This window comes from Pleurodeles waltl, chromosome 1_1 (assembly GCF_031143425.1).
Source record: "Pleurodeles waltl isolate 20211129_DDA chromosome 1_1, aPleWal1.hap1.20221129, whole genome shotgun sequence".
Taxonomy (NCBI): Eukaryota; Metazoa; Chordata; class Amphibia; order Caudata; family Salamandridae; genus Pleurodeles; species Pleurodeles waltl.
Genome location: NC_090436.1, coordinates 463,311,160 through 463,334,690, shown reverse-complemented (window position 1 = coordinate 463,334,690; position 23,531 = coordinate 463,311,160). Strand labels below are relative to the sequence as shown.

Sequence of the window (23,531 nt, the reverse complement as noted above, 5' to 3'; positions counted from 1 at the left end):
CTATTGGTCTCCTGGTACTAGTCTTCTTTGGTCTGTCTTTGTGAATCTGCTACTCCTGGTCGTCCTCGCCCCTCTATTCCTTGTCGGTGCACAAAGGCCCTCATAGCTCTTTTGTTTTTATGGCCCCGGACCTTCTGTTTCCTCTACCTCTGGCCCTTCTGTTCCTTTGGGCCCTGGTACACTGGGTCCAGACCCCCCTGTTCAACATCCTCTTGGCCAGCCTGATCATTCTCCCTCTGCTCCCCATACACCATGCTGTTTTTCATTGTCCTAAGCCACATTGACTATTTGTTTCTGGTCTCCTCTGGCATTGGGAACCCTGGTCCTCATGGATTAGATTCCAGGGCCTGGTTCTTTTTGTCCTGGTCCTTGTGTCTCTGGTCATCTTAGCCCTCCCGGTGGTCCATCTCTTGGCCTCTATTCTCCTATTTTTCATTCTCCTCCTACTGCTTCCTTTCCTAGCACCCCGACAATGATTTTAGTTCATGCTTGTCACACAGATTTTTACTTATTTATTTTTTAGCTTCCAGTTTATTTTGCGGAACAGCACTGTCAAGTACAAAAATGGGGGTCTAGGAGAGACAGGACCTTGCCTGCTCAAAACAATGCTAATATGTAAAAAATCAAAACTACCCATCCTAAGATGCAATGTGCAGGAGACTAAAATGTCAGGATACCTGAAGAGGCCACCCCTGACATGGGACCAATAAACAAGCACAAGTGCGGTGAGCCACTGTACTGATTGTATTTGTTTTATGAATCTCTGCGAGGACACACGCTGGTTAAACATTCCCCTTTCCCTTTTTGTGATAAGGGAATGGGCCAATAAGCAGCAATGCCCTAAACCTGCTCTGCTAGGGTATACTATGAAAAACATTGTTTATTGACAGGCAGCAGGTTGAACTCTTGTGATTTACCAGGATGCATTGCTTACCTGTGTTCTGCTCTCATTTCCTCAGTAACATAGAAGCCCCATATTGGTTTCCAAATCAATTTACCCCCCTGCAAGTGCCCCAAAGCATTGTGCCCCCACACACCAATTACCTACTGTACATGGCCCTCCTTTTGTTTGCTGCTGTTTGTTTGCTTGTTGACTACTGTTGTTTTGCCAGATTTGAAAAAGTAAGTAGGCACAATCCCCCTTAAACAGAAGCCTAAACCTAGCACAAGACCTTCCATGAGAAGCTCAAGAAGAACCCAGCCCTCACAAATCCATCAAAGGAGCATTATGAACATTTAAAAAGAATGCATTCTCAAGAATGAATAAAGCTTTTATGTAACATGTTTAAAACCCCTACCCGATATTCTTTGCTGAAAACCAAATACTCCCTGACTGAAGTGCAAAATATCTGTGTGCCATATCCTGAAGCTTTTGGTGGATTTTTACATCTATCTCTATAACATGAATGTTTTTTACGTAACATAAATGTATTTTTTCCATCTATAAAAAGCTTAGCTAAATTCATGCACTTACCTTTTTACAAATGATTGTACATTTGTATATGCACTTAACTTCAACTGCTTCATGCATGTTGCATCACTGTTACAAGATAACCACCACACTAACATTGCCTGAAGTCCCTTTTTTATGGTTTGCTGCATAAAAACCTCCTTCACAATATTTATCTGACCACTGGTCAAACTGTACATCATCTCTAACATTTAGTCTATGGCCAGCTAAACAACAGAGATTGTGTACTATTTGGCCAGTAGCCGGGTCAATAAACACTTAATTTATATAATAATATTAAATAAAAGTAATACCTTGACCACATTTTGTTGTGTAAGATATCATGGCTGCAGTTTTGCTGCAAAATAAATTATAAAATCCAGTGAAATGAAAGCCACAAAAGAAAGATGAGGGAATCGGAGCGGAAACAAGTGCTGGACAGAGAAAAGAATGATGCTAAACGAAAGAATGTAAGAGAAAGAGCCAGAAGAAGATGGAAAGAGAGTAAAAATGTGAGAAAATGCTTCTTTGTGTGGGGTCACCCACTGTTATTTGCTGAATTTTATTGCTGGACTTTAGACTCTTGACACTAGGTAATTTTACATGTGCTCTAACCTCTAAAGTATGTACGAATTGGCTAATCCTTGATTGGCTTATTTAACTTTCTTAGGAGGCTTTGGTATGTGGGGCAGAAAATACACCTTTGGCATGGAAAGGTAAAATGTCACCTTTGGACTGCAGCACTTATTGCGCCATCCCTTTGTGTGACAAATGAAAACATGTAGCCTGGCTGCTGCAGTGTACATTCTGCAGTGCAACCTGTTAAAATAGCCCCTTTTAACAGGTACAATCCTCCCTTTTAAAAGTAAGGTCACCCATATATAGGGATTGTAGTCTACAAGATAGGGTGCATACTAATTAAAAGTGGGACATGTGACAAGGCCCTAAGATCTATTTTCTCTATGGCGGGCCTAGCTGTCCAATGTAGAAACCCAGAGTACAGATTAAATTGCTAATACTATATCTCTGGAATGTGACCAGCAGGACAAATAATTAAAGCACTATTTTTAAAAGGTATTGAAAGACCAATTCAACTGATAAGTTGGATTTGTACATATTAAGGAAGTCACTTTTAGAAAATTACCCGAGCCATCACGTGGCTAATTAGCTTTAGCCTCTGCCAAGAACTCTCAAAGATTTTATTGGAGCTTAAGGGAAGGCACTTCTCCACTTGAGAACATTACTTTGAAGTAGTGAAAAAATAAGGTGAAATTTACTTTTTAATACTGATACTAGCCTTATGTGAGCAGAAATGCCACTGTGCACAATTGTAATAGTTATTAAAAATCCAGTTGTTGGACATTGGATTACTATTTGGGGCGGGAGAATTGCCATCTCAGACCCCTAGCAGCGATGCCACAGAGCAGCAGACTTAATTTAGGTCAATGTGTAAAGTTTTTATGCAGTAAATGCAAAATAAGAATCCCAAACTGAATTAGAAAGATAGAGTACAATTTAATAAACAAAATGACATCAAAATTTAAAAAATCAAATAAGGGTAACTAGAGATATGATTTTTAAGGTTTTAGGTAAGAATAGTGCCAATAAGCACAAAGTGCCAATGATCGCAAATGACCGGGAACTAGATTCAATGTGAGAATGACCACCATGGAGCGCAGGTCAGATACACCAACCAGGTTTGTCCTGATCAAAGATTTTGGCTTCTGACTTAGTCCTTTAAGACCCAATCCACCTGCCTGGACCCACCAATGGAGCTGCCTGAGCCCTGCTGGCCAATGCAGGAGTGAGTTCCTGACCCCAAGATGAGCTCCCTTCAAAAAGAAAGGTTAAATCCTGATGTTTTGCACTGAGACATGCCGTCCCGGACAAATGGCAAAGTGAAGCTATGGTGAAGGCCTGCTCTTTATACTATAGTGACCACCAGCAATGGCAGGCAGTGCAAGATCCACACTTTGAACTACAACAATGACACCCCAGAGTGAACAATGACTGTGCTGCCCAGAAGGAAGAGGAGAGAGAAAAGTATACACTTCAAAGAAAGCAGAACCCCAACATAAAACTTCAAAGACCCAGACTCTAAAACACATTTGGTGTCTGGAAATGTACTATAAGAATGAAAATTTGAGATGCCAAAATTTGGGATATCTTGACGATAGGATCTCTGAAACAAGGTGTGAGGACATGGTTTCTGCACCGAGCGAGATCATGTGCACAGGGAAGCCGGCGACCATATATGCCAGGTGGGGCTGCCATTAAGATTACTTCTGTACTGATCGGGCCTAAGCCCATATATGTAGTGAAGTCAGTGACCCGTATGCCAGGTGAGTTCATCATAAAGGTTACTGCTGTGGCAATTGGGCTTTAGCCCGTGTGCGGAGTAAAAATAGCAACTCCTTATGCCTGGCAGGGCCACCATGAAGATTGTTGCTGTGCCGATTGAGCTGTAGCGTGTGTGAGGAGTGATGACGGTGGCCTCGTATGCCAGGTGGGTGATTGAGAAAAAGGCAGGGAGAGCAGACCATTGTCAAGAGGAGGAGGCCACCGTGGTAACTCATGCGGACCCAAGCCTAAACTGAGGTTCTGCACCAGGAGCATCCAACCAGTCCCCTACCTGCTTGTGGGGAGGATCTAAGGAAACTTACCTGCATTGGAGGAGCAACAAGGCTGCCTGCCTACTGTCCGTGAAGGGCCGTGTCTGAGGAACTGAAGGACAACCGACCGCTGCCCCTGCCGGGACACATGTGCAGTATTCACCAGAAACAGCCGCTGGGGCCTCTGTGTCCATGAGAGGGTGACTCTCAAAGACTCTAGTCATGCAGGTCCTACTGGTGCGAATATTACTGATTAATGGGCTGGAGGGCCCTGTGGTAACTTTCCTGCCATATAGCACTTCAACACTGGAATGCTTTTAACTTCATAGGAAATCAGAGTGGGACTCTTGAGACTCAATCTCCCTGTGGGGCTTACCCTGAATGGCACCTATAGTGAATGGGTAATAACAACTACCGCTAGCAGGATGGGGAGTGGAACTCCAAAATCACCTATGGAAACACTAGAGCCCCAACTTCAGAGGATTGTGTGTGTGTTTTGTGAATGTCATATTTTACTTTATGTTGGTATATCCGTACTCCTTTTTTGCATAAACTCAAATATTTGACTGGGCAATCATTTATTGTTGCTATTGAATGTATTTTGAGTTGAGTCTGTTTTCACCCTCCTGTGTCTACCTCCCTCATGAGAAGCCTTGGACAGCTCGACCCGCTCAACCACTGAGAGTCAGATGCTAAAGGTTATTTGGATCAGTTTGCTCACGATCCGTAGTAGATCAGAACCTAGGATATAGGGATGAAAAGGCTTCAGACTCCACGGTTGCGCCAAGTAGTTCCAATTTACCCTATGGCCTTCTGAGCAGAGTTCTAACAATGCCAATTAAGGATTAGACAATTTCTCCATATTTTATAAATCAAGGCACATACACTAGGAAATGGAGACCAGTGCTTCTGTGTGCAGAATCTACACTTAGGGCCTGATTCTAACTTTGGAGGACGGTGTTAAACCGTCCCAGAAGTGGCGGATATACCACCTACCGTATTACGAGTCCATTATATCCTATGGAACTCGTAATACGGTAGGTGGTATATCCGCCACTTTTGGGACGGTTTAACACCGTCCTCCAAAGTTAGAATCAGGCCCTTAGTGTCTGATTTACGTTTTAGCAGACAGAGTATTCTCTGTCACCGTGGTGGAGGACTTAATGTACTCTGTTTGCCAAATTTAGAAATGACCAACAAGCTGGCAGTCATTTCAAATGCATTAGCAAGAACAGCTAGTTATTGCGATTCCTGTCAATGGTTTTTTTCAGTATGACACATGGCTTTGCTACACTTATTTTTTCTTTGACTTTCAAGAACAAAATTCCAAAATAGGCTTTTCTTTTTGAAAAAGAAAATGCATCCCTCAAATGGGAGTTCTCCCCCATGGCGAGGGGAGCGTTGGATAGTTTTTACTGTCCTTACCACCAAGGTTTTCCTGGCTATGATGGGTAAAACGGTCCTGTATTTCTGCCAATCCAAATTAGGTGATGAGACATAGAGGTCAGCCTCTGGTGGCCCTTACTCAGTCGGGCTACCGGTGGGGTGTAGCCATGGTGGAGATGGTGTCATTTCTACCATATCTACACAAAAGATCCAACTGCTTCTAAATGTGATGGGTGGACCATTATGTTGGCAGTAAGGATACTCTGTTACCTTTGGGACCATTGCGATGGAGTATCCTTATTGCTAACACATAAGTCAGGCCCTTTATGTTTTATCTTTTGATTCCAGAGCCTTTTAATCTGTTTGGTTCCACTCTTTCAACAATGACCTGGACCACTAGACTCGCGATGGCGGTCGGACCACCGCCAAAGCAGCGGTCCGGCCTCCATATTATGACTGTGGTGGAACCACCACGGTCCAACTGCTGGCACCACCAGGTTGCCTCTAGTCGATAGCCTGCTGGTCTAGGTGGTCGTAATCCACCAGGGCAGCACTGCAAGCTGCTCTGCCCTCCGGATTACAAGTCCCCTTTCTGCCAGCCTTTGCATGGCGGTCGGACAGCCATGCAAAGGCTGGCAGAAAGAGGGTGTCTGGGGCTCCATGGGGGCCCCTGCACTTGGCATGGGCTTTGCAGGTGCCCCTATGGACAGCTCTGTCGCGCGTTTCACTGCCCAAATTACGGGCAGTGAAAAGTGCAATGGGTGCTGTCACACCTGACGCACCGCAACATTGCCGCCGGCTCAATTACGAGCCGGCGTCAATGTTGTGGTAAGTTTCCTGCTTGGCCATCGGGTGGAAATGCTGTTTCTGCTTGCCCAGCGGGAAACTCATAATAGGGCCTGCGGAAGGACGGCCAGATAGGCGGTCATCCTGGCGTGGGACTTTGGCAGGCAACTCTGACACCCACCAAAGTCGTATGTGCCCCTCGTATCTATGTGCTTCATGGGACTTTACACTTGCTTTTGTGTGCTTCAGTTGCTTACTTATGTGTAAAGAGTTCGCAAACTTTTTGTCATGATGTCGAATTAATTTACAAAATTCACAGTATGTTCTAATGGAAGCTGTACTTATCGCAAAGATACTCATACCAATGTGAGAAGTGGTAATTCCTTTATTCAACCCTAGTGGATACACAGCGATTACACAAAGCAGAAAGATGTGATGAATCTCACCGCTCCTCTTGTTCGTACGATAACATCTCTATCCGCATTCCACTCCCAAATCTATTCCGTAATGGAACATAAAATAAGACGCTCCATATTCCATTACCACAGTACTACCCTGTCTTTCCACCCATCCACGAATGTCCTTGATTTCCTTAACGTTTTTTCATGCATATTAAATTTCTCAGATAACTTCATAAAGTTGTACAGCAATAGACCAAACATCCTGGGAAATAAATAAACATGCATGTTTCAATCACCTGGCTAATGATTTTCCATATTGGTGCATTGAGTGTGGGAGGGAATTTTTACATGCAGAAACTTGCGTGTGGACCGCCTCATACCAAGCATAAGGCAGAACCAGTTACATGAGCATAACTTTCCTAAAACAGTTTTTTTTTTAAATCTGCATTTGTTAAATTACCTATACATAGCAATGAACAAGACGTGACATTACGGATTTTACCTACATTTCTCATTTCTCCTTCATGGCGGTCACTGTGGAACATGTACATTTATCACGCATGCAGTACCCCGGTTGTTGATCTCCAATTTTCATCCAGTTTTCCTTTTCCACAGATGTAAATGAATGTGAGACCGAGCCCTGCAAGAACGGGGGCATATGTACGGATCGTGTCGCCAACTATTCATGTGAATGTCCAGGAGAATTCATGGGAAGGAACTGCCAGTACAGTGAGTACATATTTTTTTCTTTGACCCAAAATGTACGGGTTAGTATGAAAAATGTAATGCATGGACGAAACTGCTCTTAGAGTGTGTGAATTTGTTTTAAAAAGTTGATGGAATTAGAAAAGTCTTCGACAAAAGCACTTGGGCAATAATGACATTTCCAAGAGATCTTGTGTGAAGCTGAAGACCAAGCAGTAATCTTGGAAGCTGCAGGGAAGAAAGAGGTAGGCAGAGAAATTGGCGCGACTAGATGAGCTTCGCTGGCCTCAGCAGTTGTCACATTCTGTGATTGCATTTCCCCATATTTATTGTATCGGCTTCCAAGAGCTGCGCTTTTCATCATACTCATATATTTGCTTTATGTTTTGACACATTAAAGGTGCACGGCTGTTACAGTCTCTATCACGAGCCCCCTGGCAGGGTTAATGTAATTCGGGACTCTGTTATGCCAGCTTGAGCTGACTCCTGGACTTGTGCATATATTGCTCATGTGATGTATATGTTTGCTTTCCATGGCAACCTTGCAGAGTGGTAACCACACATGAGCAGTAAAGAGAATTCATGTCACTCCAAAATGCCGCAGTTGCAGAAAACGATGATGGGTAGTTTGTTTTTGCACTTGATTTGATTGTATCCCTATTAGAGTTGGTAAAAACGCGGTTCCATATTTTACACAGAATAAAACAAACCAAATTGGAGGATCCTGTTTTTTTTTAGCTTAGCACTGTGCAAATTAGGCCATGAAAATACATTTTCTTGGCTTGCATTTGTCTAGCAATATACTGTAAATATTGTAAAATAACTTGTGCTACGTTGTGCTTAATAGTAGATCACAACTGTACTCCGACAGTCTAGACCTTAAATGTCTTATATGACGTAGGACTGTCACGTTTCAGATGCGTCTTGTACCCAGACCAGGTCACTAAGAGCTCACATCGCCTGGTTCAATCCTTGCCAGCCCACCTACGTCGTGGAATTGCCATTTCACTCTTACACTTTATGCCGGAAAGCCGTGCGCCTGCATCGGCCTGTCAAAGTGGGCGCTGCTGGCGTAGAAGATGGCCTGCGGTGCCCCTCCGTGTTCTGCCGTGCATCGTTTCTCATTAGCAACCCAACCCCGTCATCATCTGGTACTGCGGTATGTACGTTTGATCACGAAGGAGCGGTCTCTGTGGTGAGCTGGCGGTGCAGCGTGCAGCCAATCACAAGGCTACAAATACGATATGCCAAATAAATAAAAAATGATTCAGATTTTTCAGTAATGCTGAAATCGTGAACGCGTGTGATTCTCTGACCCTATGGTTGTTTCGCGCTGCTAGTCGGTATTCTTCATCTCACATTCAATCTCCGGGCAGGCCATCAAGAACAGTAGATACATTTTCGTTGTATGTATTCGTCCAGTATATACCTGGCGGAATGAAAAAGCTGTCACGGACAGTGAATTGGGTCTACTTTTGAAACGCGTTCTCCCCTCTGACTCGTTGTTTTGTAGTTAAGTTCACTTAGGTATCCCCATGACTTTAGGAAGCGGCTCTGAAATCCTGATCTCGCATGCCGTGATATTCGTAACAATAGTTTGAGGGGAAGGTTTTTCAAATACCTCTTTCTCCCAGAACAATTTATTCACTGAATATTTCATCACGCTACTACTGTGTGCAGCTTTATATTAATTATTTAATACCATAGCGGTCCTAAAGTGCTCAACCTATATGCTTTCATCAACTATCTTATAAATAAAAATGAGCTCTGGGCAGCAGAAGGGCCATCGGTTGTGCATCGGATAAAGAATAGCTAAGACCCGCCATATCTCTTTGTCAATTAAGATCTTTACAATGCGGCCAGGCAGGCTGTATTGTATTTGTCACTTGTTTGTTGTTGTTTTATTTGGCATGGCGTATAAACAAAAATGTATAATTTCTAGCATGTAAAAAGCATCCGTGTCTCTGCAAAACCAATTAGATGGGAATAATACCTCTAGGGAGAGGGGTTTTTCCTGTATAATTTAGACATTTTTTCACAGCTGTGGATGCAGATGAATTTTAGGAGTGCTGAGTATATCTGAAAGATGAGCCCAGTTAGAAATGAGCATATTTGACCGATGAGCCTTGGGCTAGTTCTGTATGTTTAGAGATGGCTCTAGTGAGATTTGACTGCATCTGAGAGATTTGTCTATTGAGAGCTGAGTGTATAAGAGAGATATACCTACGGATCCTTAAGCATATCCGAAAGATGAGCTTAGAAAAAGTTGAGTGTATGTGTGAGAGAAAAGCCTAGTAGTAATTGAGTATATCCAAATGAAGAGCTTAGTGGGAGGTGAATATATCTGAGAATAAGTCTAGTGAGGAATGAGTATATCTGAGAAAGGAGTGAGGTGTGAGTTGATGGGCCTTACAATAGACTTCCTTACACTTGGGAGTGATGCAGCAGGTAGCCATGGATTCATGAGACCCCTGTTCTTGGCGCAACATTTGTAGTTTTTTAGTACTCACTAATGTTGGTGATTAATTTAAAGTGTATCTCTCTAGGCCCTATGGGTCCAAAGAACATAGTTAAAGTTATATTCTAAGTGATGAAAAAGGGCCCCCATCGGTCTAACTATTAAAGAATCAATTAATCAATTTGTTTAACATGAAAGCGATACCTAAACTAAGTATTATGTTTTGACGGAAAGACGGAGTAACCACTTGATTATGCGTCAAAGATATGGCACAAAACAACTAACATGGTTTTTCCGTGAATGTGTCACATATGTTAGAGGGAAAGCATTTTTAGTAAGACAAGTTAACTGATAAGCTTCAGTGAAAATTGGTAGACATGCTTTGATGCTTAATAAACTATTGGAACTGTGTCCCAAAACACCAACCCAGTTTTACATGCATTTCACTTCACATTTTGACTCTTACAAATGACTTAACAGAGTTTTCATCAGGCTAAACCACATTATCAGACTCTGTATATTACACATCTAACATGCATTGGCTCCCATGGTCTGTGTTAGAAATTGGGTTTTTGGCTGGCAGTCAGGTTACACCCTATCCAAGCAAGGACCCTAACTCTAGTCAGGGTAAAGAAGAATCATACTCAGTTAACCCCTACTCACCCCCTTGGTAGCTTGGCACGAGCAGGCAGGTTTAACTACAGAAGCAATGTGTAAAGTATTTGTACCAACACTCACAGTAATACAGTGAAAACACTACAAAATGAACACCACGCCAGTTTAGAAAAATAGGTAATATTTATCTAAATCAAACAAGACCAAAACAACAAAAACCCAACATACACAAGTTAAAATATGAATTTTCAAATAATAAGAGTCTTACTCCATAGAAAACAATGGAAGCGATTATTTTGCACAAAGTATCTGATTAGCATCAAAATGAAAGCCGCACGGGCGAGAGTGCGTCCGAAAAGGCAGTGATGTGTCGATTCCTTCCTCCCAAGGGAGGCCGTGCTTTGTTTCTTCTCCAGTTGGGTCAACAATGTGTCACTTTTCTCCCTCGCAAGAGAGCAATGTGTTGATTTCCGGACGGGGCACCTCAGATCCGCGCAGGTTCACAATTACTTTGATGCCCAGGGACCATGGATGGAAAATCCGGTCACACGGTGTTAGAAACCACACTGCGTGGGGTTTGCGTCATTATCAGCAGCCGCAAGCGGCTGTTGCATGTCGTTTCTCCAGCTGCGATGCATCGATCTCCCAGCCACAATGTTGGTGGAGTGTCGATTTTAGCTGCGAAGCCGACAGCGTGCCGTTTATCAACTGCGTTGCAGATGGTACATTGTAAATTTCCCCGCATGCGTTCTGTGTGTGAATTTTCAGCTCCTGGTCTGCAAACTTCACCTTTCAAGTTCCCAGGGGCTGGATAGGGCACCACTTGGCAGGGCAGGAGTCTCAGCAGAAAGTCCAGGTGCTGGCAGAGGAAGTCTTTGATGGCCCTGAGACTTTAAAACAGGAGGCAAGCTCAGTTCAAGCTCTTGGAGATCCTTCTCAAGCAGGAATGCCCAACAAAGTCCAGTCTTTGTCCCCTTTCGTAGGCAGAAGCAGTAATTGAAGGATAGCCCAACAAAGCACAGTTACAGGCAGGGGCAGTACTTCTCCTCAACTCTTCAGCTCTTCTCCTTGGCAGAGGTTCCTCTTGAATTTAGAAGTGATGTAATCTTCAGGGGTTTTGGGTCCAATACTTGTACCCCTTTCTGCCTTTGAATTAGGCATACTTCAAAGGAAAGTCTGTTGTTTACACGATCCTGCCTTGCCCAGGCCAGGACCCAGACACACACCAGGAGGATGAAGACTGCATTGTGAGAGGGCAAGCACAGCCCATTCAGGTGTAAATAACCACTCCTCCCTCCACTCTAGCACAGATGGCTCATCGGGATATGCAGGCTACACCCCAGCTCCCTTTGTCTCACTGTCTAGAGGGGATTCACAAACAGCCCAACAGTCAAACTGACCCAGCCAGGGAATCCACAAACAGGCAGTCACAGCATGGTTTAAGCAAGAAAATGCCTACTTTCTAAAAGTGGCATTTTCAAACTAACAATCTAAAAAACAACTTTACTTAAATATGTATTTTTAAATTGTGAGTTCAGAGACTCCAAACTCCTCATTTCTATCTGCTCTCAAAGAGAATCTGCACTTCAATAATATTTAAAGACAACCCCCATGTTAACCTATGAGAGAGCTAGGGCATGCACCACTGAAGCCTGAATTTAGCAGCATTTCAGTATTAGGACATGTAACACACATCAGTACCTGTCCCACCTTTAACATACACTGTACTGCACCCTGCCCATGGGGTTACCTAGGGCCTACCTTAGGGGTGCCTTACATGTATAAAAAGGGAAGGTTTGGGCCTGGCAAGTGTAAACACTTGCCAAGTCGAATTGGCAGTGTAAAACTGCATACACAGACACTGCGGTGGCAGGTCTGAGTCATGTTTACATGGCTTCTAAGGTGGGTGGCACGACGAGTGCTGCAGGCCCACTAAAAGCATTTGATTTGCAGGCCCTAGACACGGATAGTGCTCTTTACTAGGGACTTACTAGTAAATCAAAAATGCCATTTATGGATAACCAATCACTAATACAATTTACGCATAGAGCATATGCACTTTAGCACTGGTTAGCAGTGCTAACGTGCCCAGAGTACTAAAGCCAACAAAAACAAGTCAGAAAAACTGGGCGGAAGGAGGCAAAAAGTTTAGGGATGACCCTGCAAGAAGGGCCATTTCCAACAGACTGCTACTTTGCTTATATGTGAAAGAGCTTCTTCATTGACTGAGACTTTGGAGTGTGTGTGCTTATGTTTGTGTTTGTGTGTGTGTGTGAGAGAGAGAGAATAAAAGACTGTTAATAGTTGCATGGATCCATGCCTGGGCGATACATGTTAAAGAGTCAATGCACAACTGTGTAGGATGGGTAAATAGGTTGGTAAGTGCATGAATACATTTGTGAATTGGTGAGTGTATGGATACATAGATGTATATATGAATATGACAAAACAAATAGAGGGGTGAATGAATCAGTCCATTGAAAAGTCATGGCAGCCCGCACTGTAATGCAAGACCATATCCTGATATTATTGAAATATTGCTCAAGTGTGAATTTACCTTAAAAGACAAGAGGAGTTTGGCACAGTAGGATCAGTTTGTTTAATGAAACACTATGGCCAGGAGAACAGTCAAGGGACCAACGTCTGAGGACTGTCTCAAAGAACAATTGCTCTGAGTGAGTACATTTCTATGAGTACCAGAAAGCTATTTAAACATTCCTTTCTTTGTCAAGGATGTAAACATTTGTCTTGGAGTCAGACCTAAGGTCCTGATTACAAATGCAGGTGGTCCTCGACCTTGTGTGGACACCGAAAAAAGAGAGGGATTCAGAGGGAACTTGAAAATTGACACCACAACCTCGAATGATATGCAGGATTAACCCTCAAATCTTGTCACTTGGAGACAGAAACAAGTTGTGTTTTTGAGGTCTAGAATAAATATTAATAGTATCCACAAATGGAAGAAAGAAGTTGTATTGTAAAGTTTTTATTAAATATACTTGTTTCTCATATAAATGTGCACATGCTAAAACATTGTCTCTCAAGCAGTTTTTATGGTTTTAAGCCAAAGGCTAGTTTGTTGATTTATTAAGCAATCTCTAAAGTTTCAGGCCAGCATGTGTCTGGTGACCAAAACAAAAACACAAGATGTAAGATCAGGAATTTATCGATCAGCAGTCTAATTTACTGCTGTATACCTTACACTTTGGTTATTATGCCAATTTGATTTGGTGTCACATCTTGTGTTTTTGAAACTCCTTCATTCTGTTTTTTTACAAAGATTTAATTTTGGAGTTCTGCAATTAAGCCTCGAATTTGCATTTTGAAAATTATCCTACACTGTGTTCCAATTTTGTAACCTTTACTACATAATGATGTTTTGATAATTCATAGTGATTATTTCTTTGGCCCTGAGGAAGCGACTTAGGTCACGAAACACGTGTTGGCCTGAAACTTTAAAGACTGCTTGAGAAATCAACAATCTAGCATTTGGCTTGAAAACCATAAAGGCTCTTGAGAGACTACAATCTAGAATTTGCAATTTTGTTTGAGAAACAAGTATATTTAATAAAAACCCTACAATACAACCTTTCTCCCATATGTGGGCATCATTGATATTTATTCTAGACCCCAAAAACACATCTTCTTGCATGACACAATGAAGGCCAGTGGATAACGTGTCCAGATGTCCAGCCTGAGGGGCACATGACTGCTGTGTATACTGTGTGTGCTGTGTTCTGATTGGCTGAGAATTCCTAACTACATGTGGCATCAGACTTTATGGTGTTTGGGAATGCACACATCCCTCTAGCATGTGTGCTTTATTGGGGCCAATCTCCTGGGACCGTTGTGGTGTAGCTGCACCTATCTATGGGACTGACCTGATTTCCTGTTCACATATTTGTCTGCCGGCTGCGTGCTGCCCCACCTGTGACCTGTCATTCAGTAACCTCAGTTCTATGTCTCAGAGCCTGCCTGACCACGCACTTTAGAGTCTGGTTTGATGGACAGTTCGTGATGGGTGAATTCGACAGTAGTGATGTGATTTCGTTCTCTTATGCAAACATATTATGGTGCATATTGACATCAATTTTTACAATATTAACATTCGCCCTCCATTTTATTTTCAACAATACCATTTAACTCATACTTCATGACAGTCACATTGTTGGGGGCTTGTTGTTCTACATTCCTAGCCACTTACATTCTACCCAACTTGAGGACAGCGTTTTTACAGCAAGAAACTCCCACTTACAGGAAAACACACAGGAGCAATAATAGTATGATGTGCACAGACCGGTCAGCCACCGAGGGAGCCAGGAGAACCACTTTGTGAACCACTCCTGCTCAGTGGCACCTTCCTCCTCATGTATATCTTTTTGTAAATGGTGCTATGATTGGATTGCAAGAGTCAGAGTTCTGTTGTCCATGTCCTTGCCTGGTATAAATGTGCAGCAGGAGTACCAATCTTGGTGCACACTCTTCCCTCCATTGCAGTCATTAAGTCCAACACATATTGGTGTTGCATTACCCTGATGCAGATGGCTCTCAGTTCTTCCTTGATCAAATAAAGGCCAAGCACAATGCTGTTCATCATCTTGAGCATTCCCCACTTGGTTATTTGTAACCAGTGGGTGTTTGATGTTGTCTGCACTGTGAAGAAAGGTGTGGACCCTCCTGATGATACTTGTGTGACAGAGAACAGTCTGAATCCTTCTATATGTCCTTGTACTGAGACCAGTCAAAATATTCAGCAGTTCTTTTTTCTCAAGCCTGATGCAACAGAGTGGTCTTCTGTTTTAATTGGTGTTGGTACAACTCTGACAGATATTCTCTGGGAATGACCAGGGTCAGGGTGTGTATGGTGACAAGGGAGCAGAGACCACGCTATCTGGGGATGAGCTGAGTGTAGGTAAACTTTCTGCATTGCCAGTAACTATCCAACAGCGTGAAGGTGTCCCATTGCATGTCCAGAATGTGCAGGATTGTGCTGCACTTTTCATTTGTTCCCAGTGGAATTGTTCCTTTTCCCCTGAACACAAGGAGTATATTGTGAGTTTCTGTACAATTAGAGGTTATCCCATCCCTTCTAACCACGTATATCTATCTCAGAATCCAAGATTTCCTGACATGAGGTATCTATGCTGTTATTCAGCCCTCCCCTACGAGACTGATATCCATTTTGTATCATCAAGGTGGATGGCCCTACACTGGAACTCCATGTCAGGGGTCCATTTGTTATTAACGAAGAAAGCCCCAGGTATGTTAAGGGCCACGCTGGGACCACAGATAGAAGTGGGAGTGGACATGTTTGTGCAATATTTTGGTGGTTTTACTACCTCCAGGAATCTCTTTTCTGGAAAGTCTCGGGCCAAAACAGTATCCTCCTCTATGGCCCCCTTAATGCACATCCTGTCTGTGAGAAAGTAGCCTCTTTCTAGCCTTGTTACCCCCACTTTTGGCCTGTTTGTGAGTGTATGTCAAGGTGTTTTCACTGTCTCACTGGAATCCTGCTAGCCAGGGCCCAGTGCTCATAGTGAAAACCCTATGTTTTCAGTATGTTTGTTATGTGTCACTGGGACCCTGCTAGTCAGGACCCCAGTGCTCATAAGTTTGTGACCTATATGTATGTGTTCCCTCTGTGATGCCTAACTGTCCCACTGAGGCTCTGCTAACCAGAACCTCAGTGGTTATGCTCTCTCTTTACAAATTGTCACTAACAGGCTAGTGACCAATTTAACCAATTTACATTGGCATACTGGGAACACCCTTATAATCCCCTAGTATATGGTACTAAGGTACCCAGGGTATTGGGGTTCCAGGAGATCCCTATGGGCTGCAGCATTTCTTTTGCCACCCATAGGGAGCTCTGACAATTCTTACACAGGCCTGCCACTGCAGCCTGAGTGAAATAACGTCCACGTTATTTCACAGCCATTTTACACTGCACTTAAGTAACTTATAAGTCACCTATATGTCTAACCTTTACCTGGTAAAGGTTGGGTGCTAAGTTACTTAGTGTGTGGGCACCCTGGCACCAGCCAAGGTGCCCCCACATTGTTCAGGGCAAATTCCCCGGACTTTGTGAGTGAGGGGACACCATTACACGCGTGCACTATACATAGGTCACTACCTATGTATAGCTTCACAATGGTAACTCCGAATATGGCCATGTAACATGTCTAAGATCATGGAATTGCCCCCCCAATGCCATCCTGGCATTGGTAAGACAATCTCATGATCCCACGGGTCTCTAGCACAGACCCGGGTACTGCCAAACTACCTTTCCCGGGCTTTCACTGCAGCTGCTGCTGCTGCCAACCCTCAGACAGGTTTCTGCCCTCCTGGGGTCCAGCCAGGCTTGGCCCAGGAAGGTAGAACAAAGAACTTCCTCAGAGAGAGGGTGTTACACCCTCTCCCTTTGGAATAAGGTGTCAGGGCTGGGGAGCAGTAGCCTACCCCAGCCTCTGGAAATGCTTTGATGGGCACAGATGGTGCCCATCTCTGCATAAGCCAGTCTACACTGGTTCAGGGATCCCTCAGCCCTGCTCTGGCGCGAAACTGGACAAAGGAAAGGGGAGTGACCACTCCCCTGACCTGCACCTCCCCTGGGAGGTGCCCAGAGCTCCTCCAGTGTGCTCCAGACCTCTGCCATCTTGGAAACAGAGGTGCTGCTGGCACACTGGACTGCTCTGAGTGGCCAGGGCCAGCAGGTGACGTCAGAGACTCCTTCTGATAGGCTCCTTCAGGTGTTGCTAGCCTATCCTCTCTCCTAGGTAGCCAAACCTCCTTTTCTGGCTATTTAGGGTCTCTGCTTTGGGGAATTCCTTAGATAACGAATGTAAGAGCTCATCAGAGTTCCTCTGCATCTCTCTCTTCACCTTCTGCCAAGGAATCGACTGCTGACCGCGCTGGAAGCCTGCAAAACTGCAACAAAGTAGCAAAGACGACTACTGCGACCTTGTAATGCCGATCCTGCCGCCTTCTCGACTGTTTTCCTGGTGGTGCATGCTGTGGGGGTAGTCTGCCTCCTCTCTGCACTAGAAGCTCCGAAGAAATCTCCAGTGGGTCGACGGAATCTTCCCCCTGCAACCGCAGGCACCAAAGAACTGCATCACCGGTCCTCTGGGTCTCCTCTCAGCACAACGAGCGAGGTCCCTTGAACTCAGCAACTCTGTCCAAGTGACTCCCACAGTCCAGTGACTCTTCAGTCCAAGTTTGGTGGAGGTAAGTCCTTGCCTCCCCACTCTAGACTGCATTGCTGGGAACTGTGTGTTTTGCAGCTACTCCGGCTCCCGTGCACTCTTCGAGGATTTCCTTTGTGCACAGCCAAGCCTGGGTCCCCGGCACTCTAACCTGCATTGCACGACCTCCTGAGTTGCCCTCTGGCTTCGTGGGACCCTCTTGTGCAACTTCAGGTGAGCTCCAGTTCACTCCACTTCGTAGTGCCTGTTCCGGCACTTCTGCAGGTGCTGCTTGCTTCTGAGTGGGCTCCTTCTCTTGCTGGGCGCCTCTTCTGTCTCCTCACGCAATTGGCAACATCCTGGTCCCTCCTGGGCCACAGCAGCATCCAAAAACCCTAACCGCAATCATTGCAGCTAGCAAGGCTTGTTTGCGGTCTTTCTGCACGGAAATACTTCTGCACGATTCTTCTCGACGTGGGACATCCATCCTCCAAAGGGGAAGTTTCTAGCCCTTGTCGTTCTTACAGAATCCACAGCTTCTACCATCCGGTGGCAGCTTCTTTGCACCCACAGCTGGCATTTCCTGGGCATCTGCCCACTCCCGACTTGATCGTGACTCTTGGACTTGGTCCCCCTGTTCCACAGGTACTCTCGTCAGGAAATCCATCGTTGTTGCATTGCTGGTGTTGTTGTTTCTGGCAGAATTCCCCTATCATGACTTCTGTGCTCTTTGGGGAACTTAGGTGCACTTTGCACCCACTTTTCAGGGTCTTGGGGTGGGCTATTTTTCTAACCCTCACTGTTTTCTTTCAGTCCCAGCGACCCTCTACAAGGTCACATAGGTTTGGGGTCCATTCGTGGTTCGCATTCCACTTCTAGAGTATATGGTTTGTGTTGCCCCTATCCCTATGTGCCCCCATTGCATTCTATTGTGACTATACATTGTTTGCACTGTTTTCTATTGCTATTACTGCATATTTTGGTATTGTGTGCATATATCTTGTGTATATTTGCTATCCTCATACTGAGGGTACTCACTGAGATACTTTGGCATATTGTCATAAAAATAAAGTACCTTTATTTTTAGTATATCTGTGTATTGTGTTTTCTTATGATATTGTGCATATGACACTAGTGGTACTGTAGGAGCTTCACTCGTCTCCTAGTTCAGCCTAAGCTGCTCTGCTAAGCTACCTTTTCTATCAGCCTAAGCTGCTAGACACCCCTCTACAATAATAAGGGATACCTGGGCCTGGTGCAAGGTGTAAGTACCCCTTGGTACTCACTACAAGCCAGTCCAGCCTCCTACACTGTCTAGCTCAGTTCGGATCATTTGGCTCGGTGTAAAGGTATAGTACTGTGGGATTGGTCTCATATTGGGTCACATTTAATACTACTCTCTGGGGTTCTACTCTGTGGCGTCGTATCTTGGCCCTTAAACTACATAGATACAGGTTGATAAGGCATTTTGCTTTGTCACTGGCTACCTCTTGGGACAAGTAAAGCCTGCCTGCGCCTACTGCATTTGTTATCAGCGAACAGACATAACATAACCTGGCTGATATATTGGGCCCCACAGTGGTCATATGCTGATATCATGTTTTGTGTGAAAGGGCGGTGCATAGTGCATGTGGAATGCTAGTGTTAGGTGTGGTGTAATGGTAGGTGACATGGGGCAGTCCCTACTGAATCACAGTGATTCCGAATAGACTCCATTAGACTAGGCCATTCTTTTGAATTGACTGGATGAGACAGCAGCCCTAGTAAACAGTGGGTATAAAAGTGTACAACAGCACTTAACTTATACAACAATGTGGTATTATAAAGGGAGATGTCTGTAATCTTCTAGTGATGTGAGTTTTTTTAGTTGTATCAGTTTGAAAAAGTTTGTATTTTGGACCCTGTTGGGAGTATTGATGTGGAAATTTCTTGAAGCAGTTTGTAGCACTTAATGCTTTTGGGGGAGTATGGCTGTGGCCACTGAAAAAGTGATGGTCTGCTGTAAAAGTGGTGCATGTGGCAGCAGCTCACTCACAGACCTGTTAGATAAGAGCTAGGTTTGGTTTGCTGTTTGAAAAAAAAATAACATTTCATCCTTGCATGCATCATCGCCAATTATTTTTTAGAGGTTCCTGTGTTTTTCTTTTGGGGGTGTGTTTCTTCCATACTTAATTTGTATCTATTTTAGTGAGGCACCGGAGGTTGTTCCCACTTGAGGTATCTATTTTGAAAAAAAAAGGGTTATTGTTCATGGCATATTCATTTTTTGGGTTGTTGGACCTCCCCACTCTCTCCGTGCCCGACGTGGTGTACAGTGGTAAAGCATTTTTATTTTTTACAGGGTGAGCTAGGAGCATGTGGGTGCTTTAATTATTAACTAGCCCTCTGTGAGCATCACCGGCTCCCCAGTTTCATCATGTGTTAATGTGGGTGTCATTGGTGCGGCTTGTGTCCTCCAACCTACACATGCATGTGACAATGTATAAAGGGCCTGCGCATTCCAACCAAACATTATTTGGTGATTGCAACGTGCTCTGAGATCATGTGTATACCCCTCTAGTCCCAGCATGTTGCATGTAATGTGACCCACCCTGGTGGCACCAGGTGTCTTGACTATGCCCCTTTTCTAGAGGCTTATTTTGGGCTTGTTTTGGGCGGTCTTTGGTTGCCTCCCTTGATCATCACATGTTCTGTTATCTCCAACTGTCATGAACCGAACGGGGCTGGAGAAGTGTTCCACTGCCTCCATGTACCTCTGAATTGGGCTTCCTTCACACGCTGTGTGTAAGTTTTTGTTTGGCTGATTGCTAGGCCTGATATGGGGCTGAGCATTTCTCTGTGTTCTACCTGCTTGGAACTGTGATGGGCCTTTTTGGACTTCCCTTTCCCCGGCAATCCCCTCTCCCTCGAAGGGAAAAGTGGAGGCAAAATATTGCTGCATGTAAAGTCCGGTGCAACGCAATAACTCGTCGACTTTTTCCTAAATTACGGTAATGGACTATGATGGCTGGCTGTTCTGGTGAACCCTGTCCACCCTCTAATGGCTCGGTGCCATGCACTGCTTCGCTATCTGTTGGATTCTGTGCGTGTGCTGTGGAGGTGATGGGATCTTCCCTATCCCATATGTGCAGGAAAAAAGGCTCTCGACACTGGAGGACAGCTTCATTTTGGAACAAAAAGGGGTCCTCCATTCAGCTGGAAGTTGTTTAGGTTTCTGTGGGCACTGTTGGGGCCATGCACCATGAAGGAATTTTGGTCCCAGGCTGGGTGCCCGAGAATGAGGACCTTTCAATTTGGTGATTGGAACTCACCCCCATTGACTTGTGGGTGCAAGGACCTGGGGTGCCTGCTTTTAAGCACTGGTCAGGGAGACGCCCTGCCCCATTTGTCAGACTGCCCTCCCATTGGGGTGTGGCCAGACTATCCCACCTTGGGGGATCAGCACCAGATTGGGGCCTATGCTCCTGCAGGCACCCTGAATGGCGAATTTTAGTGAGGATGCCAAATCAACAAAACACATGCAGCAGCCCGAGCTTCCTGATTGCTTGTAAAGGCTTGAATTTCTAAGGTTGTGTCATTTGTCCTTCTATTTAAGTTTAGTGGAGCAAATTTGAAGGTGTGCATGAATGGATGCTTCTCATTGGTGGTATTAACTTTACTGCACATTTGGATTCTAGGAGTGTGTGAAGGCATTGCTTCCCCAAACAGTTACCCCGCCTGCCGTGGTTGTGGCCCCGGACCTTATTGGGCTGGGTTCCCTGTTTGTAGTTGCTGTTGCCACATGTTCATCCAACTACCTTACCCCTGTTGCAGTGGGGCAGCAGAAGACTGACTTCCCTGTGGCTGAATCTAAGGTGCATTCAGCTTTCCCTGGGCTTGGTTTTGTGGATGAAGATTTTGTGGGGACTGGCCCCGGCTCTTCAACCTTTGATTGTGATATGCCTTTATCTGACATCTGTCGGCCATGGAGCCCATTCTGTGGCAATAGTAGCATTCTCTAAGATCTTGCTGCTGCCAACCTCCCTGGTTTCTGATATTATAACTAGGTTGGAACCCTCTGGTTTTGCGGTGGAGCTCCCGTCCGGGCTCCATTTGGCTCTTCGGGCTGGGATTTATGAAACGTATGTGGCACAATCCCTGATTTCTGATATGAAATCCCTTTATCTAGCCTTGGATAAGTCATCAAACAGCTCTGGAGTATTAGAGCACATTGAGCACCAGGTAAAGTTCCTTTCAGATGTGTCCTCTGATATCATGAGGCCCTCCGTGCTCTCTGGGGGGGCTTGTGTGGTGGCTCAGCATAATCTGGTTCTGCTGGACTGGAAGACGGATGCAGCCCAGAGATTCTCAGCTCTCCCAATGCCTTTCCAGGGGTCGGCTTTGTTTGGCACAGAACTGGAGGAGGAGCTTCATTAACTTTTTAAAGAAAATAAACATTCCTACTCTCTTATGTCTTTGCCTGGGGATCGTTGGCCTTCAAAGCAGAAGTCTCCATTGCGTCAGCCTTCTAGGAACGAGATGGTTTATTCCCAGGGATGATTTTCAGTGAGACAAGGCCATGAAAGGAAACAGAAGGCCCCCCACAAAAACCTTGTTCCCGACTATATGGTGGAGGAGGTGACATCCTGGTTGGAGATCATCTGCAGCATCTTCTGATGGCCTGGAGGGGGTCTACTTCAGACACCTGTGTTTTGGACATTGTTCAGTACAATTACAGAATCGAGTTTGGTATGTTTCCTCCTACTTCTGGGATGAGGCCAACCCCTTGGCCGGCAAGTCATGTGAAGTGCAGTACTTTGGCCCAATGGGTTCACTCTCTCCTCACCAAATGGGTAATGCTCGAGATGCCTCTCTTGGAGAGGGGGAAGGGATTTTACTCCATCATATTTCTTGTATCAAAGTCCACCGGGGGCTTCCGACTGGTTTTGAACTTGAAGACATTAAACAAGTTTGTGTGTTATGTCCCCTTCAAAATGGAGATGCAGGAGCGGATCATTTAATTGGTGGTCATGTGGAATCTGATGTGCACTCTGGACTTGCAAGATGCTTACTATCACGTCCCAATTCATCTGCTCTCCCAGCAGTTTCTGAGGTTCTGTGTCAACGATTCCCCCTTCCAGTTCAGATGGTTCTGTTCGGCCTCAGGTCTCTCTAAAGTTATTTACCAAGGTTGTGGCTCCTCTGGTGGCATCCCTGCATCTTCAGGGGATTCACCTTTATCCCTATTTGGGTGACTGGCTGATTCCTACTCCCTCCAAGGTCCTGCTTCTTAGGGGTGTTCAGTCAGTTTGTGCCACTCTTCAGGCCCATGGATTTCTGATTAACTGGGATGAATGTCAGCTGGATCCCTCACAAGAGCTGACTTTCATAGAGGCTTAGTTCTAAGCGGACCTCAACCGAGTGTTCCTTCCACTATTAAGAGTGATGGTGCTGAGATTCTTGGCTCAGGAAGTGTTTGGTCTGCCTGCTGTCCCGGTCCACACTTGGTTTTTCCTCTTGGGGTACATGGCAGCAGCAGTCTTTGCTGTTCTGAGAGCTCGCTTTCATCTCCAGCCCCTCTGGCTTCATCTTCTGTCACTTTGGGATCCTCGCTCCAGAGACTTAGACATGCTAGTTGAGGTGTCTCCTTCTGTGGTTCCAGTCTTAGAGTTGTAGTCTCTGCAGGACAAACCCTTAATAGAGGTTCCTCTGCAGCCTGATCCTCCATTGATCTATACCACGGATGCCAGCTTTTTTGGATGGGGGGGCTACCCTGGGTGACAGGTGTCTTTAGGCTCGATTATCTCTTTAGGAGGGCTGGCGTTCATCCAATTGGAGGTAACTGATGGTAGTGTTTAGGGCTATAACAGGTCTCCAGCACTTTCTAGTGGGTCACAACTTGGTGGTGCAGTCCGACAACCAGATGATGGTTGCCTGTCTCAACAACCATGGGGG

General features: G+C 44.9%; 1 protein-coding gene across 1 annotated transcript in view; it reads left to right on the top strand.

The window, feature by feature from the left end:
* The window catches only part of EDIL3 (EGF like repeats and discoidin domains 3), a 1,526,861-nt gene that overhangs the window by 852,456 nt on the left and 650,874 nt on the right, over nucleotides 1–23,531 (top strand). Inside the window, exon 6 of the mRNA XM_069224820.1 lies at nucleotides 7,251–7,364. Coding sequence (XP_069080921.1) covers nucleotides 7,251–7,364 — 114 coding nt within the window. The remainder of the gene's footprint in view (nucleotides 1–7,250; nucleotides 7,365–23,531) is intronic.